The sequence below is a fragment of the Peromyscus leucopus genome, chromosome 19, assembly GCF_004664715.2.
Source record: "Peromyscus leucopus breed LL Stock chromosome 19, UCI_PerLeu_2.1, whole genome shotgun sequence".
NCBI classification, from domain to species: domain Eukaryota; kingdom Metazoa; phylum Chordata; class Mammalia; order Rodentia; family Cricetidae; genus Peromyscus; species Peromyscus leucopus.
In genome coordinates, this window is record NC_051079.1 from 15,344,878 (window position 1) to 15,362,290 (window position 17,413).

General features: G+C 39.3%; 1 protein-coding gene across 5 annotated transcripts in view; it reads left to right on the top strand.

Annotated features, from left to right (window-relative positions):
- Kiaa1328 (KIAA1328 ortholog) overlaps window positions 1–17,413 on the top strand; it is a 284,149-nt gene that overhangs the window by 224,342 nt on the left and 42,394 nt on the right. For all 5 annotated transcript variants that reach the window (XM_028867149.2, XM_028867152.2, XM_037197016.1 and 2 more), the window contains 2 exons: window positions 3,400–3,581; window positions 16,502–16,607. In XM_028867149.2, the coding sequence (XP_028722982.2) occupies window positions 3,400–3,581; window positions 16,502–16,607 (288 nt within the window). The remainder of the gene's footprint in view (window positions 1–3,399; window positions 3,582–16,501; window positions 16,608–17,413) is intronic.

Genomic DNA, 17,413 nt, shown 5'->3' on the forward strand with positions numbered 1-17,413 from the left:
ACTAACATCTCTCACGTTGAAGAATCCTCTTCATCTTTGCTTTTATTCCACTTGACTATTAGGTTTTCACCAGGTTTAGAAAATATTCTGACATTACATTTAGGACACGTTTCTTTAGTTACTTTTTCTGTCCCATTCTCATGAATTCTCCTTAAAGATTTCAGTTTGACAGCTTTGGATTGCCTTTAAGGTCCCAGAGAGTCTGCATATTTTTCTTCAAATTTTTTTTTTTTATTCTATTTTCCAAATTAGGTCATTTTTGTTGCTTCTGTAATAAAATGCGTTTAACATTTATGCTTTCATCTTCATTTTCCAATTTTTATATCAACTACTGTAATTTTCAGTTCTAAAATTTCCATCTAGTTTTAATTACAGTCTAACTATCTCTCCTGAAGCTGCCTGTCTGCTCATTCATTGAGATTTTGTTTTATGTCCATCCTATAACTACTCCTTGATTGCCTGATAAAGCAATCTTCAATTGAAATTATCAAAAAGTGTGCTTCAGCCCAGCTTCTAGCACCAAAAGACCTGGGCTGCTCTCAGCTTTGTTCAGTAAAGGCTCTTAGTACGATGGAAAGAGATGCAGCTAGTCCAAGTTCTAGAATAAGAGACTGAGTGCTAAGCCATCAATGGGACATCTTCATTAAGGACCCTGCCATCACCACCACTCAGGGAACATTCTGAAGAAGAGGTAAGAAAGAGTGTAAGAGCTGGAAGATGGGGATGAATGCTGTTTAAAAACAATACTGCCTTCTGGAGATGACATAACTGTCACAACAGTGAACTCACATACACCATAGACTCAAGATCAAGTCAGCCAGAATCCCAGCATAGATGGGTAGATGATCTCCAGACTGCGTTCCAAACTGAGGATCTGTTGGCAGCGAATAGTCCTGGGAGAGAGAGAACTATCCTTTACTGAAGATACAGCCACTGGTGGTTTACCGTACTCCAGTGGACTACATATCCATGTACACATGGGTGGCACTAACTAGGTTTAGTAGGTTATCCAAAAAATGACATGAAGATGGGGAAGGCTGACTAGAAGGATATGAAGGAAGTTGGATGGAGGGGGAAGAAGTAGAAGGTAAATATGACTATACTTTATTGTATACACGTATGGCATTTTAAAAAATAAATATTTTTTAATAAATGAGTTAGTTTATTTTAGCTGAAAGTTCCATGGGGAGAGCCCATAATGGCTGGGGAGGCATGGCGACTGGCAAACAGGTCAGGAAGCTGAGGAATGACATATTTAAGCACAAGCATGAAGCGAGAGCCAACTGGGAGTGGTACGAGGATATAAATATATCTATAATAGACTCCTCTGTAGGTCTGAGATTGTCTTCAGTAGTCAGTTTTCATTCTCCATAGTAGGGAGCATAGGCACAGATCCCCACTGCTTTAGAGAACCCAGGGACATGAGAGCACTTAATGTTTTGGTTCCTCTTTATCCTCCTCCGCTCACTAGTCCCTCATGTTTGGAGTAGGATTCCTCTCTACAGCCCACCCCTTCCTTCAGGACTTTTAAAGTTTTCCCCCTTGGGAAATAAACACTTCTCACAAGAATTTTGTCCCCACTCTCTGCCATAACTTTTTCCGACCATGGGCATTTTTAAAGATTATTCAAAGATGAGAGTTAATGAGAAGGAAATCACACCAACGGCCAAACCTTTGTAAGAAAAGGAAAGTGAATCTCTCATTTCCCCATAAAAATTCTCTTAGAAAATGCAGTTGTATGAAGGGGGTTTCATATGCAGATAAAAAGGCAGTGAACAGGAGACTGTGTCATCTAGAGTGTATGTCTTCTTTCCTAAGTTCTTGTGACAGACACTAGAGTGGATCTTGGCCTTCAGGACTAGCTCCTACAGTTCTTTCAACAGCTCTTCCTGCCAGTTAAGCCACATATCAGCTTATATGCTTTGTATTAGTGCATACATAACACAAAAGACTAAGAAAGACCATCACATAATCTGATGAAATCTGGAGCTCAGTAGATGTGTGGGTTTGTAAATCTAAAAGAAAAAAGAGAAGAGGAGAGGAGGTGGGGAGAAGAGAAGAGAAAGAAAAAGAAAAGCTTATTTAGAAGTTAACATCTTAATCAAGCAGTCATGTCTTTTCTTTAGAGTTTAGAATGCTGGGCAAAAGGAGATGTCATCTTCCAAAGGAACAGCCATGATTGCAGAAGCCCTAGGGAGCTTTTCAAAAGAAGCGAGAGCAAGAGGGGAAAGGCAGGGAGGGGATGGGGCTGGTCTCGGCAGTCCATTCGCTTAAAAGGATGAGACTCCAGACATCCTCTTCCCAGGGAAACTTTCCCAGATAACTTGAATTCACTACCAGGCTATGAACCGGTGCCTAAAATCAGCCTCTTTTCTGAGACCACTGCTTGTGAAAGGCCATTTTTCCTGTCAGGTTTGCTAAGAACAGAGACGAGTGTGCAGGCATTTTTCTTACAAGCCTGCCTCCTTGTGTGGATCTCAGGGCGTCCCACTAGGTTCCATCCTTCCATTGTTTCCCATCATTATCTCAGGAGGCCGTTGACATGCCGTGACTGTTTCCACACTCCTGCCGTCCTTTGGGGAGCCTCCCACACCTGCGTGGTTGGTCCCTCCCTGGTGTAGCTATGGAGATTCTGTTCTTCATGTCTCCACTTTTCTGAAGTGACTTGCATGTGCCCATATTCCAAGCTCCTGTCACCTGTTGTAGTTCCATTGCAAATACTTGGCCTTAGTGCCCTGCCTTTGGGTTCCGGCTTGTTTTTCTGCAGCCTTCTGTCTCACATTCCTCACATACACCACACCAAAGCTTTGCACATTAATTTTCTCTTGTTTTTCATTTATTCTACATATCTTTTTGCTTTTCTGCCAGGCTTTGATTCCTCGTTGCTTCACTTTCTTCTCGTCATCTATCCCAGACCACAAAGTTAACTTCAGTGCCTTCTTATCAGCTTACTCAACCTCCTTTGGCCTCCAGTTGTTGAGCTGTCCCTAGTTAACATATGCTGACTTCTTAATCCCCAGTGTTCATCTTTAGTACTTAGGAAACATGTTAGATATGCAGATCTCACTTTAACCTGCTTTTTTTTATTTCTGTAGACATTCTGATTCTTACTCATACTCTTCGGCTTTATTAGCAGGTTAATAGGCTTGTGTCTTATTTCTGTAACTCCAAATGTACAGTTTGAAGATTAACATCATTAAACTAGTTTGTACTCCAAAACGGTTGTAGCAAGACACAAAATACACATTCAGAAGAAATTCAAATTATATATCAATTAAAATAAGGAAAAGATTCTCACTGCCATGAATTGTACTGCAACTCCTGTTGATTTCAGATATGTCCATGTAATCTGTGTCTTCCCCTGTGCCTACCACAATCCATTTATTCTTCCTCTTTCAGTTTATTGAAGTCAAAATGTGAAGGATGGCTTCATGGAACCTCATCATCCTTTAAAAAGTGCCAAAACTCTCCAAACAATGGACAACACAGGAGGGAGAAGAAGACAGTTGAGTTTCAGTCACATGTGGCAGATGACATCCAAGGGCTATGCCAACAGAATGATACCTGCAGAGCCCAGAGAGGTGAGTGTAGCGTCTGCAGTAGCAGAAAGAGAAGCCACTGAGGATGGTGGACGGTGGATGGTGCCTGCAAGCCAGGGGACAGCAGCTGGTTTCCACTATGCTAGCTGGAGTTAGCATTTCAGAAAAACATAGGCCTGCAAAGCTGTGGGTGGCACAGCTACTAGATTCTCAAATCACATCTACAGTCTTTTCTTTTAGAGTACCGATATGAGACACTCAGTCTAGTTTGGCACTCTTTTTAAAAGCTGAATTGAACAGTAAGTATAGTTACAGATACCAAATGATGTTGTCAAAGTGAGTAACAGAATAAGGAGTTGAACATAAATCTGGAAAAGTAAGGCCTCATAGTAATAGGTAATCCTCAATTGACTGGTAATGTGGGGAATGTAGAAGGGAGGTCATGAGCACCTTTACATTGTAACTAAACACAATCACCCAGGTCTGAGCAAACAGTGCCAGCAGCATTCTTTGAAGAGTTACTAATACTACAAATAACTGAAATGATGAATGAAAGAGGCCTTTGTTTCCAAGATGCCCCTGGGGTGACTCCTGGTGCAGTCTATACCAACAGCCCTAAGGTTAACTTGAAAGGGAATGAACCTCCTTGTGGATGTATAGGAAACAGCCTCCTCTGCTCACAGCCTGCTCAGGAACTGATTTTTTACATACTCCTTCTACCAGGAAAACTCTCCTGCGGATGTTAAGCAATCAACTGTATAACATGAATTGCTAATTAAATTAAATAAATAAATAGATAAATAAATAAATAACCTGGAGCCAGATATTGGGGTGAAAGCTGAAAGATCAAAGAAACAGAACAAGCCACAGCCAACTTCACCTTACCAACTCCTCAGCCTCCAGAGCAAAACTTCCTGTTTACTCACACCTTATATACCTTTCTGTGCCCTGCCATTTTACTTCCTTCCTAGTGCTGGGATTAAAGGTGTGTATGCTTCCCAAGTACTTGGTAACAAAGGCATGAGATCTCAAGTGCTAGGATTAAAGGCATGTGCCACCATGCCTGGCTGTGTTTCCAGTGTGGCCTTGAACTCACAGAGATCCAGACGGATCTCTGCCTCCTGAGTGATGGGATTAAGAGTATGTACCACCACTGTCTTGCCTCTATGTCTAATCAGTGGCTGGCTCTGTCCTCTGATCCCCAGATAAGTTTAATAGGGTGCACAATATAATGTACCACCACATTTCCCCCTTTTTTGTCTAGAATAATAAAAGAAGGCTATAACAAATATAAGAAAAACTATATATAATAAGTACCATAAGTATATATACTATATACAGCCAAGAATTACATTAACAATGTCCATTTCAATAACATTTGACAAATTCAAACAAAAAACTCCATTATTTATCCTATCTTGGTGAGTCCAAAAGGATGTCCCTAATTCACTTTCTATCCTAACTTGTATTACCAATCGAAAACTATCTTTTGATATCTTTCAGACTATTACACTTTACACCTCTTTAGTGAGTTTCTGTTCTGAATTTGTTAATAAGAAAAACTATAACTATCTAATCTTTAACTGCCTCAGAGACCTGAGAAGGAAATAGTATTACCTAAGTAAACAGGACGGGCAAACAACTGACTTCCAAAAAATTGTGAGAAATTACAGAAACAGCTGGCTGTCTGGACAGTTACCCAAGGTTCTTCTGAAATATTGGGGCATCCATCTTTGGCCCACAGGCCTAGCATTGCTGACAGATTCATCATCCAATCCAATGTAAAATATTTAAAACTAGTAGTTGCCTTTTAAAAGTAGATTCAGTAATCTATCTTTTTATCTTATCATATCCATATTCTCTTTTTTTCTTTTCAGAGTAAATTCAATAATCTACCCTTTATTCTCATTTCTGTATCTTTTTTTCAGAGTAGATTCAGTAATCTCCCTCTTATCTATATCCTCTTTTTAAAAAAAAAAAAAAAAAAAAAAAAAAAAACAAGAACCCCAAATCTAATTTCCTTTGTTTAGCTTTTTTCCTGACTATTATCAATTAATAACTTGTAACCAACCATCCTAAACAATGACAATCATCCATAACCCATTGAAAGACCAAAAATCACCCACCCCACTTCTTGGGAGTGTGGGCATCGTGTTCTTAAAGTTACTTCCTGCTGTCTGGGGGCAAAGGCATCTTTAGGGGATCCTGAAAAGAAAATTTTTGGGTTAATTGTCAAGTTCTGGGAGAGTTAGCTGTATTATTTATTGTCCAGTTTCTGCATGATGGGTAAATGCAAGGCTTGTCTCAATTCCTTGCTGGAGTAGTCTGTGAGGCTGGATCATCTCAGCTAGCCATCTTGAAATTGTCCTGGCAGTTTGTAATCCAAAGCTGATCTTTGGGTAGTGTTTGTCAGCTTGGTGGTATTATCATCACAATATTATACAACTGTTCATAATCTCTGCATCAACTCTCACATTTGCTTTATTTATTTGAGAATAGGTATGCTCCATGAGAAAATTTCACATGTACCTTTCTCTGCTTTCCCCACCTGCTGCTGCCAGCTTTACTGCGTTCTGAGGGTTAATTGCCAGTAATCTAGAAATCACTTTATCCTCTTCCAGGCAATTAAGAGGTAACAATTTTTCCAAACTTCAAAAGGGAAACTCCACAATTTCCCTTTGGCATTAAGGCAAATATTCTACAGAGCTCCCCTGAAGACAGACAACATTAAAGCTTTCTTTTAGGCATTATTGCTACCTAAGACAAAGATGAAATTGAGAAGACCTACTGTCTGAGATAGCCTCTTTCTTTCTCTGGCAATAGTCTTTCAGCGATGGAAAACCTTTACTTTGGTTCTCCTTATTCCTGCCGTTGCACTTGAGAGTGAGGTTCCAGTCAGAACTGGTCTAGTGGTTATGCTTTGAGGCTTAACATAATCTTCTGTTGACTTACCAACACATGTGTGCTGTGTGCCAGCACTAAAATGGCAAAATGAGAAACTGTAGCAAACCAGCATGGGAGAAATAGCAGGCGTGGCTGGTTGAGAGTCGCGCAGTGTTAGACAGCATCCCTTAAAGACACTTGCCAGGCACCACGGGGACAGCCTACCTGTGCTGGAGGCAAACCTCTCCTTGTCCCAGCTACAGAAGCCAGAAGCTTGGAAAAGGCTGGTATCCCCCAAAAAATCAATTTCTCATTTGAAACACAGTCATTTTTGACTACCCGGAGTTGGAACCCTTCCGTGTGCTGTGCCGTGGGCTGACATTGCAGCTCTGTTTGCTGCGCACAGTGAATCCCAGTGGTGCTGCTTGACAGTTGACCTCTCTGGAAGGAAGCTGTTACACATGTGCAGTTCTCAGGAGCCCTGTCATTCATTCACCCTTTTATTTTCCAGCAGCTCCCCAAACCCCTCTTTTTCCCTTTTTCTTTAAAGGGCAGGAGGATGTAGTGTGGTGGTGAAAATAATATCAAAAACCTTCTCATCTGTTTAAAAGTTTAAAATTTAAAGTTTCATGTTTTAAGATATACAAGAATCATGGAGTTTTTCTACTCATGGAAAAGATTGTCATGTATTTTTCTCTTCTTTTATGGTCTGCCTGATCACTGAAGACATGAAGTTGCCTCCATGAGCCACTGGGCGATTGCAGAGCTGCTGTGAGCAGACTAGAGATAGGACAGGGTTATTGCCTTGGCCTTTGCTGCTGCACACAGTCCAGTGGGAGAATTAACTTCCCCAGTGTGCACTGTGGGTCTGGATGCCCTGGTTATTACAGTGCCAGTGACCCAGCACTAACTGCCCAAGTTACACTGCTTGGTTGCACATCCTTAATTGCTTTCCTCTCGTTAGCATGACAGACTCTTTTGGTATACATTTCTTCTTTATATCTGTTGTTTCTTTTGTTGTTGTCATTTAATCATGAAGTGCTATATAGGATATTTACTGCAGGACCATTAATCTTTATTACCAGCCTCTCACTCCTTTACCTCTCCTGTTCTCCTCAACATTCTGACAACCTTATTGATGCTAAACATATAAAAGGGACAGCGTCAACTCAACAGAGCAGCCTTAGGATAACAAAAATGGGTACATTATTATCATATTACCTTACAGTGTAAACTTTTCTTTCATCAACACTTAGAATGTTGTATTTTAGTTGATTTTCACTGCCTTCTATAGAATGGGGAGGGGAGATGCTACTTTAGAAAATCTAAACTTGGGTCAAAAGCTTTTAGAAGGCATGCGCAAGGAGAACACATGCTCTTCCTGCCTCTTCCTTCTCCCCATGCATGAGCAAACATTCTAGAACTACTTCTACCTGGAAAATGATTGATCCTCTGTCACAAGAGCCCTTGGAACTTAGGGCATTTTCCCTGTGATGCCGATGAACTGGCTGAGGCTGAAGTTTCAGAATGAAAATGTTAGACCACTGAGCGTGGCACTGCCCTTTTTGAACTCTGGCTAAACACCATTCCAAAGGTCCCTGCTATGTTTAGGGATATTCTTTGCTCGTTCCTCTGCCACAGATCTCTCAATCCCTTATATTTGTGGCAGAACCTCCCTCCAGAGTAATCTCATCTTAGCTGATACTGTTGGCCACACTCTTCATGTTTTTCTTTGGGGATTTTTTTCAGGCTAACCTTACACAGCTACCATCACTGTTGAGTTCTCTGAGAGGATCTGAAGCACTTTTTTTTCCTGAAAAATCATAATTATAGACTTAACTGAAGTGAACAATAATCCTTAGTGCTGTAAGTGAGCCTGTGCTGGCAGTGATTCGAGCATCATGATGACCCGTGGTAGAGAAACACAGGAGATAAAATAAAGAAATAAGTGTGTTGGAAAAATCCAAGTACAGAAGTGGTTTCCATCTAGCCTCTAAGGATCATTTGCTTATGTTTCCTTTATTGTTACTGTCATCTGTATCTTACATTTAATCATCAGAAGATAAACTGATCCCCAGAGTGTGAAATAAAAGATATGCTAAGTTTGGATGTCTTTATCAACTGCACACAGAAGACAAGCACACTAGAGTGCTATGAATAAATCCAGACAGTAGAGTAAATCATCCTACCTGGTTCACTAAAAAAGGAATTCAGGTTTAAGAGAATTTATCTTGCTGTAAATATTGAATTCTGTCACTTAAACCAGAGCATCTACACTTTCCATCTTCTATAATTAAAAGGAATTCTGCAAAATGCCATCTACTTTACCTATTTGTTATATATATCCCGTCTTCTATCACTAGACAAAAACATGTATGCTTCCATGTCTTAACACATGGTAGGTCCTCATATATTTGTTGATTGAATTAACATAACATTAAATATATTGATTTTTCCTTTTCTTCCCTTGTTTTATTTTCCCAAAATAAGGACTTAACCAGTTAGACCTTTTGACCTCAGCGCCTGTAGTGATTTAGTGATTTAAGCAAAATATATGCTTACCCCTTCAGAGTCCTTATGATGATTGATTGCTAATGTCAAAGAGAAAGACTATAGTGAGGCCTTAAAATAGCAGTGCCTAAGAAGTCAAGAAAACCATGATCATTATTTCATTTCCTTTTAATCTAATTGAAGTTTAATTATATACAATACAGTTGCACAGGTCTTAAATGTACAGATTGATATGTCTGACAATTGTTTTACACCCATGTAATCACCAGTTCCTATGTAGTGCATTTCCCTGGTTACCAAAGTTCCCCGTGCTTTCTGCTAATCAGATCCCTCCCTAAGGCCCTTCCCTGGGCTTATGAGGGCTTTCTTCTCACTGGGACTTCTCATGGTCCTTTCTGTATATATTGCCTCCCAGGCGTCTCTTCTCTTTCCAAAGATACCACCACTTCAGCAATACTGAATTAAGACCCACTCATGTGACTTCTTTGGCCCTTGATGACCTCTTTGAAGGCCCTTTCTCCATGTACAATAAGTTTTAAAGATTACTGGAGATTAGGACTGGGATATAGCTAGTCCATAAATAACTTCTTTCTTTCTATAATTAAGGCTTTTATTTTTGTTGTTGTTGACTGCCTAGAGGTTCCATTCCAATAAATAAAATGTGTTGCAGTAGCACCCACACTACCGCCACCTGTTCACCATGTCTGAGCAAGGAGCTGTGGATTAAAAAATAGAGGCAAGAAACAGGAGTCATTCGCCACAGCAGAATGCCGAATGTCGTTTATTGAAGGAGGGAAGAAACCTTAAATACAGGCTTACAGCACAATAGAGGATCCCCAGAGGGCAGAAGTTCGCTACCCAATGTTCTACATTCTTGCATCTAAGCTGTTTACACCAAATGCAGGATACACAAACAAAGAACCTCTGGTGAGCACTCAGGAAGAAGGAAACCAGCAGGGAATCTGCATAGGGAGGACATGGTCAAGGTTGTCAAGCAGGCAACAGTTACTCAAATTGGTAGGCCAGGGCCCTACAAAAATGGTAAAAGTATATTTTCATACCTGTTTCAGGTCTCAGAGAAGACAATCTTGCACCCACTAAGTATGATCTTACGGGTGCTTTTTTGTAATTGTTTTTTATCAGGTCGAAAAAGTCCCTCTAGATAGTTGAGAGGCTTTGTCATAAATGGGTGTTTCATCAAAGCTAATTTTTCTGCATCAGTTGAGATAAAATTGTATTAGTTATTGCATCATTATGACCAAACGCCTAAGAAAATCAGTGTTACAGAGCAGGGATTTTCCAGTAGGCTGCCACACTTGGGCAGAACATCATGGTGAGAGGAGCATGTGTAGAGACTGTACATTTCTTGAGATGTAGAAAGTAGAGAAAGAGACAGAAAGGGATCAGGGATGTACTAATATGTCCTCTACTCCCATCCCCCATGACTTTCTAATGTTTCTAGAACCTCCAAAGATAGCATCACTAGCTAGAGACCATCCTTTCAGTACATGAACTTTTGTGAGAACATTTCCCACTCAAACCATGATAATCATGTTTTTTCATTCATTGATTTGATTATTTGCTGAGATATTGGAGTATGTGTGGTTGTAATGTTTGTGTCAAATTTTCTTATCATGTCAGTGGATACAGTGGTATGGATAAGCCTAGATGCTCACCCTCATCCAGAAACATCAAAGACCACACAATTAAGAATCCACCTCATCAGAACTCTTCAGAAAGCAAGGCTTTACAGAAATACCATAGGAGAACTTTGTGACTCTTAGCATTGATGAACCCCTGCCCTAGGATGGCATCAGTCCTGAGATGTCAGCCTAAGCACAGATGAGAGACCCTGATCTCTGTGGAAGCAGAATCCTGGGTTCAGATATCAGGGGTCTGTTTTGACCTGCCTGTAGATTCCCCAAAATGCTAACACAGGCCTTGCTTTGTTTTGCCTAATGCTCAACTTTCATAAGATATTCTGTGAAAACTTTGAAAGCCAAATAAACATGCTGCTCTTTCCTAGGATAAGAAAGCAACATTGAGACAAAAATATATAATAAAAGCCAAGAAGCTACAAGACCTAGATAAAATGAACACACAAACTACCAGACTCCAACAACAATCATTTTTTAAACTCTCCTGAAGAAGCCAGAACCATATAGCTTCAGTGGTGAATTTCACCAGGTCTTTAAAAACTAAGGCAAGTGGCCAGGTGGTGGTGGCACACACCTTTAATCCCAGCACTTGGGAGGCAGAGGCAGGTGGATCTATGTGAGTTCAAGGACAATCCTGGTCTACAAAGCAAGTTCCAGGGCAGCCAGGGCTGTTACACATAGAAACTCTGTCTTGAAAAAACAAAAACAAAAGCAAAAAAAAACAGAAAAAAGGAAAGCAAATGCTTCTCAAAACTTTCCATAAAATAGAATGGAAGGTATACATCTGAACTTACTTTAAGAGTCCCCAATGCTGGAACTAGACAACCGTGAAACAAACTGTAGACCAATGTCTATTATAAATATGCATGGAAGTAGCCTAAATAAAAACAGTAGCAAGCTGGATGTAGCGGCATATTAAGAAGATGATAAATCATGACCAAGTGGGATTTAACGCAGGAGTGCAAAGGTGACTCAACTCAAAAAAATCAATCAATGTAAATGCACCACATTAGCAGAACGAAGGCAAAACCACACGGTCATCCGGGTCGACAGAGGAAAACACATTTAACAAAAATCTTTTGTGGGAGATTTCCTAAGCAATTAGAGGAACTTATGTGTAAAACCTACAGAGAATATCATATGCAACTGTAAAACTGAAACCCCCACTTTTAAAAACAAGGCAAAGGACTTGAACTGTCTCCACATCCAGTACACTCTTAAGTAAAGCTCTTTGGAATGCAGCTGTGCCTTTTGTCTACATGCTGCCTAGGTTTGTTTACTTTACTATCACAGAGTTGAACATAGTGACTAGTCATCTGGCCCACAAAACCTAAGACCCCGCCACAGTGCTAGATAAGGAAGAGGAAGAGTAGGCTCTGTGGCAGAAACTGGGAACATTTTTAGAGGACAGGCTGTGATTGGCGCATGTAACATCTTGTATTTTTTCAACCTGACCACACCTGAAACATGAAGAAACTGAGGAATGTAGTATAGCTCGCCGCTGGCAAGAAAGAAATAGTGCATTTCAGTGAATCACTGGGAGCTTCTGTTGCAGTCCTATTTTTCATAATCACCCCAAACCAGAACTGCTCCAGTTTCCACCCACAGCAATAGTGCATGGCACAGAAGAGGACTTAGCAAAGAGAACAAGCTGCATATACACAGTCCTCAGCAGAAATAAACTTGAAGAGCTTCTTTTAGTTTTCATGAAAATCAAGAGCAACAATGCCAAAGAACATTTTTAAACAAAATCCGTATTAAAACTATAGAGAACAGAAGGGAAATAATAATCAAAAAAGTGCTTGACCCTGAGAAACAAAGATACCATGACTGAGGACAGAACTTGGAGGTGTCCTGACCACCAGTGCTGCCCCTTGACCTGGGGAAAGGTTATGCCAGCATTGTATGTATATGTATGTATACGTGTGTGTGTGTGTGTGTGTGTGTGTGTGTGTATACATATATATTCCTCAAGCTAAACTGAACATATGATGTAATTCAGCTGTTTTTAATAACGAGCAGAGAAGCAGAAGTTCTTAATCTTTGAACACCATAAAAAAATTTATCAGAAATGTTGATTATATCAGCCTCTTTTTCTTTGGGGCTACCAACCAGCTCCCAAATCATGACACAGAGACTTGTTAGTTTTGAATGCTCGGCCTAGCTTAGGCATATTTCTGGCTAGGTCTTTTAACTTAAGTTGTTAACCTGTTTCTTTTTATCTACCTTTTGCCCCAGGGCTTTTTACCTTTTCTTACTTTCTCTCTTTCTCTATGTCTAGCTGGCTGATGGCTGCCCCCCTCCCCCCGTGTCTCCCTCGTTCTCTCCTCTCTTCTTCCTTTCATTCCTCTAGCCTAGATTTCTCCTCATATTAATCTCTTTGCCCGCCAGCCCTGCCTATCCTTTCTCTGCCTAGCTATTGGCCATTCAACTTTTTATTAGACTAATCAGTTGCCTAAGGCAGGCAAGGTGAAACAGATGCAACATATTTTTGCATAATTAAACACACATCCTTACATCGTTAAACAAATGCAGCACAGACAAATGTACACAATTAAAGTAATATTCCACACCATAAAAAATGTAACACATCTTTGCCTAGTTAAAATAATATTCTACAACAGTTGACTAATGGATAGGCAGACAAACCCAGCTACATAGAAATAGGAAATAGCCCCATTCATCTTTATTTGCAAAAAAATATAAGTATGTTCACACATGAATAAACACAGGCATTTATATAGAAACTTGATTAGCCTAACATTCTTCCTAGAACTTAGGTTTTTTAAAACATATAACATCTTTGTATGTATTTGTGTTTCTAATTGTATAAAGTTGTGTATTTCTATGAATACATAGAGCTACAGCATTGCTGACACACTTAATATTAAGTCAGAATTTATCAAAGGAACAAATATAGTTAAAAACTAACATGGCTTTTGAAAACTTAACTTTTAAAAAGCTTCGAGAGTTAAAAGAGAAAAGAGAATAAACTTTATCTATACCTGAGAGGCAACATTCTTGACCTTTTTGGGATCCATACCCTTCAGAATTTGATGAAAGATATGGTCCTTCTCCCTACATGTATGCAAATTGCTATGCCTCCTTTTCTAAGGAATCCATCCATTCGTGAAGTACATTCTTGAAGTGGGCAAGTCCCCTAAATCCTCAGGAAGTTCTTTTCTTCAGTTTCACTCCATCAAGAATCACTTGTCAGAACCAACTTTTAACAGAAGTATCAAAACTAAACAAACTAGTGTTTTGTTCCAAGATGGTGACAAAAGATAACCATTGTCTTTTCCTCCCAGAAATGTCCTCTTCCCTCTCTACTCACCCCCAGACCCCTTCAGTTGTTTCTACTTGTTACCTGTCTTCATCCCCTTCCTCTCCTGTCTGTCCTAAATTCTCTGTAATATTAAATTCTCCAGTTTTTATTCCTTCTGTCCTTAAGTCTACCTCCAGACTCATCTCCAGAACAGTGAGGCACTGTGTTAGTGGTGTGATGGTTTGCTTTTCCAAGCTAACAGGGTGACTAGACAGGTCCAGCAGACCTGATGGGATTTGAACCAGTGTCACCCTCAACAACTGTGCACTGCTATTCCTCCATAAGATGGGGACAGGACAAGAACTTGAGACTGTTAAAAGAACTAATAACTCAAAGTAGTCATTAGAAATGTATCAACATGTAGTCGTTTTTAATAAATATTTCTTAAATAAACTATATATTCAACCTTGAGGTTTTTCACTTATTGTTTTTGTTAATGTAAGTCTCTGCTTCAAGCTCCATGCTCTTCATTTCTTCCTTTCAAACTTCTGCCTTTCATGTCAGAGTATTCCCTCCCAACTCCTACAGCTAAATACTGTGATCTCTCACTTCCTAATACCTTATACTTTTCATACTGCTTACAACAGCAGTGAAAGATAATGGGGACAACCCTCCCTGTTGCCTGGAAATGGATACAGGCTCCTGCCTTAGCATCTGTGTTACCCAAAGCCAGCCACATAAGTCCCATATCTTTAATTTTCCTTATTGTCAATTTGATATCAAAATAATATTTATGATAAAGGTTTTTATGAAGAAAAATAGTTTCTAGAAAAGATAGAACTTGAGATAGAGAGGGATAGAGTAGGACCAGATCCAGACAGGGAGTTGGTATCAACTTCACATGTATCCAGAGGAGTCTTGGGGGAAAAGACAGATGCTTTGCACTTTTGGCATTTTAGGATCTGGTATTCCTAACACTCCAAAGCTCATTTCATGTTTTGTAGATACTCATTTTTCTTAGGGTTTTTATTGCTGTGATGAGGCACTATGACCACAGAAATACTTATAAAGAAAACATTTAATTGGGGTGGCTCGCTTACAGTTCAGAGGTTCAGTCCATTATCATCATGGTGGAGATCATGGCAGTGTACAGGCAGACATGGTGCTGAGAGTGCTGAATCTTGACCAGAAGGCAGCAGGAAGTTGACTGACAGTCACACTGAGGGAAGCTTAAGCAAAAAAGACCTCAAAGCCCACCCCCACAGTGACACACTTCCTCCAACAAGGCCACACCTCCTAAAATACCACTCCCTTTGGTGGCCATTTTCTTTCAAACCAACACATCATTTTTTTTTTCTATAAGAAAAATGATCTTCCCAAATAAGATTTTAACTCATATTGGGCAGCAATTTCCTAGGAATAAAAGGGAAATTGTGACAGAATTCTCACAGTCCTCCAAAATAAAGTCAGATATTTTGTGTTGTTGAAAAGTAATAAATATAAAATAAAACCAAAAATAAATATTAAGTAGGGCTCATAGAGGCCCGCAGAGACTGAAGGGGCAATCATGAAGTCTCCATGGATCTGTGCTAGGTCCTCTGCATATGTTATAGTTGTTAGCTTGATATTTTGTGGGACCCCTAAAAGTGGGAGTGGGGTGTCTCTGACTCTTTCATCTGCTCTTGAGACCCTTTTCTTCCTTCTGAGTTGCCTCATGCAGCCTTGACATGAATGTTTGTGCCTAGTCTTAACTGATCTTATTATGCCATGTTCAGTGGATATTCCTGGGATGCCTGCTCATTTCTGGAGGGAAATGGAGGAGAAATGGGTCCAGGGGGAGTGAAGGAGAGGTGTGGAAGAATGGGAGAAATGAAGGGAGAGGAAACTGCAGCCAGGACATATTAACAAAAAAATATATATCTAAACTAGACAGACAGAGAGACAGATAAAGCCAAAAAGAAAAAAATGCCTCCTTTCAGTACTGTTATCATTTTATTTAACATCTGGAAGTGAAAAGTAATGAATCCACTAATTAGTACTTCCTAGAAAGGAACAAGGGCCAGATCAGCCCATGCTGTAGGAAGATAAATTATTGCTTAGGAATTTTTTAGAACCCTACACTGAAGGTATGTTAATCGTGTCTTTCACATAATAATTGTAGTCCAATACAGAGTTCTTTAAAAGAAACGAGATATTTGTGTCTAATCTTAAATGCTTTTAAAGAGAATCCTTCAACTTGGAAGATATAGAGATGCAAGGTGCTAAGATTTTCTGTTTTGTTAGCAAAAACATTTTTGTTAATAGTTAAAGAACAAATGAAGACAGCTTACTTCTTAGACATTTCCATAATAAAGCCAAATCATCAGAAATATGACAGGCAAAAATGTCAGAAAACAAAATAGCTTACCTGTTATTGTACAGATGAGTGGATTTTGTTTGTTTTTAAGTGAGGCAATGTAAATCATTAATATGTATAATAACAAAACAACATAAGGAAATTTTCATCTGTCATTGTTCCATTTCAGGAGGAAAATCAGCTGTCTGTTGACACTTTGGGAAGCCCCAAATGATTTACTTTGTGATGTGAATGAACTTTTCATTTCTTTTATTGAATACTCAAATTATTTCTTTTATTGTTTATACAGAGACAGTGACAGGAGTTAGAAAAGATGCATCCACATCTCCTATGCCAACAAGAAGTCCTAAGGACCCCATGACTCCATCATCATCATCCCAGCGCAACACCTCACGGTGAGCCTAGGAGACCCTTGACTTAGTGTTCTCCTTAAGAGGGTGTTTATAAGACTGAAGGAAATTTGACAATTATAGTGCTCTTACTCTAGAGGCCCTTATTATAGAGCTGTAGATTCTGCAAATTCGTTGCAGAGTTCTTGTCTCCATATTCGCACTTTCTGAAATGATCATGACAGTTGGCAAGGATTTCCATAGAAACCCAAAACATTCTGTCCACAGAAACTCTGCTTAGCAGCAGGTCCTTCTCAGCTGATCATGGAATATAATGTATTTGGTCTATAACTTTAAATGATTAAATTCTGAAAATCACAGTGGATTTTGTGCTAAAGGTGTATTTATACCCTCTTATACCAGAGACTTTAGAAAAGTTAATTGTTTGACCAGCCATTTCTGGAGTTAGAGAAAGAAATCTATTATTTAAAACCTTTTACATTTAATATAGCAACTCACATATTAACATATTATATATTTAAGACTCAATATATAGAAGCATCAGTTTCAAAAGGACTTGGTTTATGTTTCTTTGGGGATAAGGTTGGTTTGGAGCACTTAAATCCCTCATACTATCATATGGATATATATTTTAAGACTTAACTTGTAGTTTAATTTCCTAAATTGTTGCTCTCAAGGCTGGTGATTTCAATGGTATACTATAAAACATACCTTTGGTTTATGGTTTGAGAAAGAAAAGAATTTTAACTCTTCATTCTCTATAGAGATATCTTTCATCAACTCTCATATAAATACAGTGCCACAGAAGACAAACCTTCACATTCTTGAGAAGCAGTATTTGTTCTAACTGT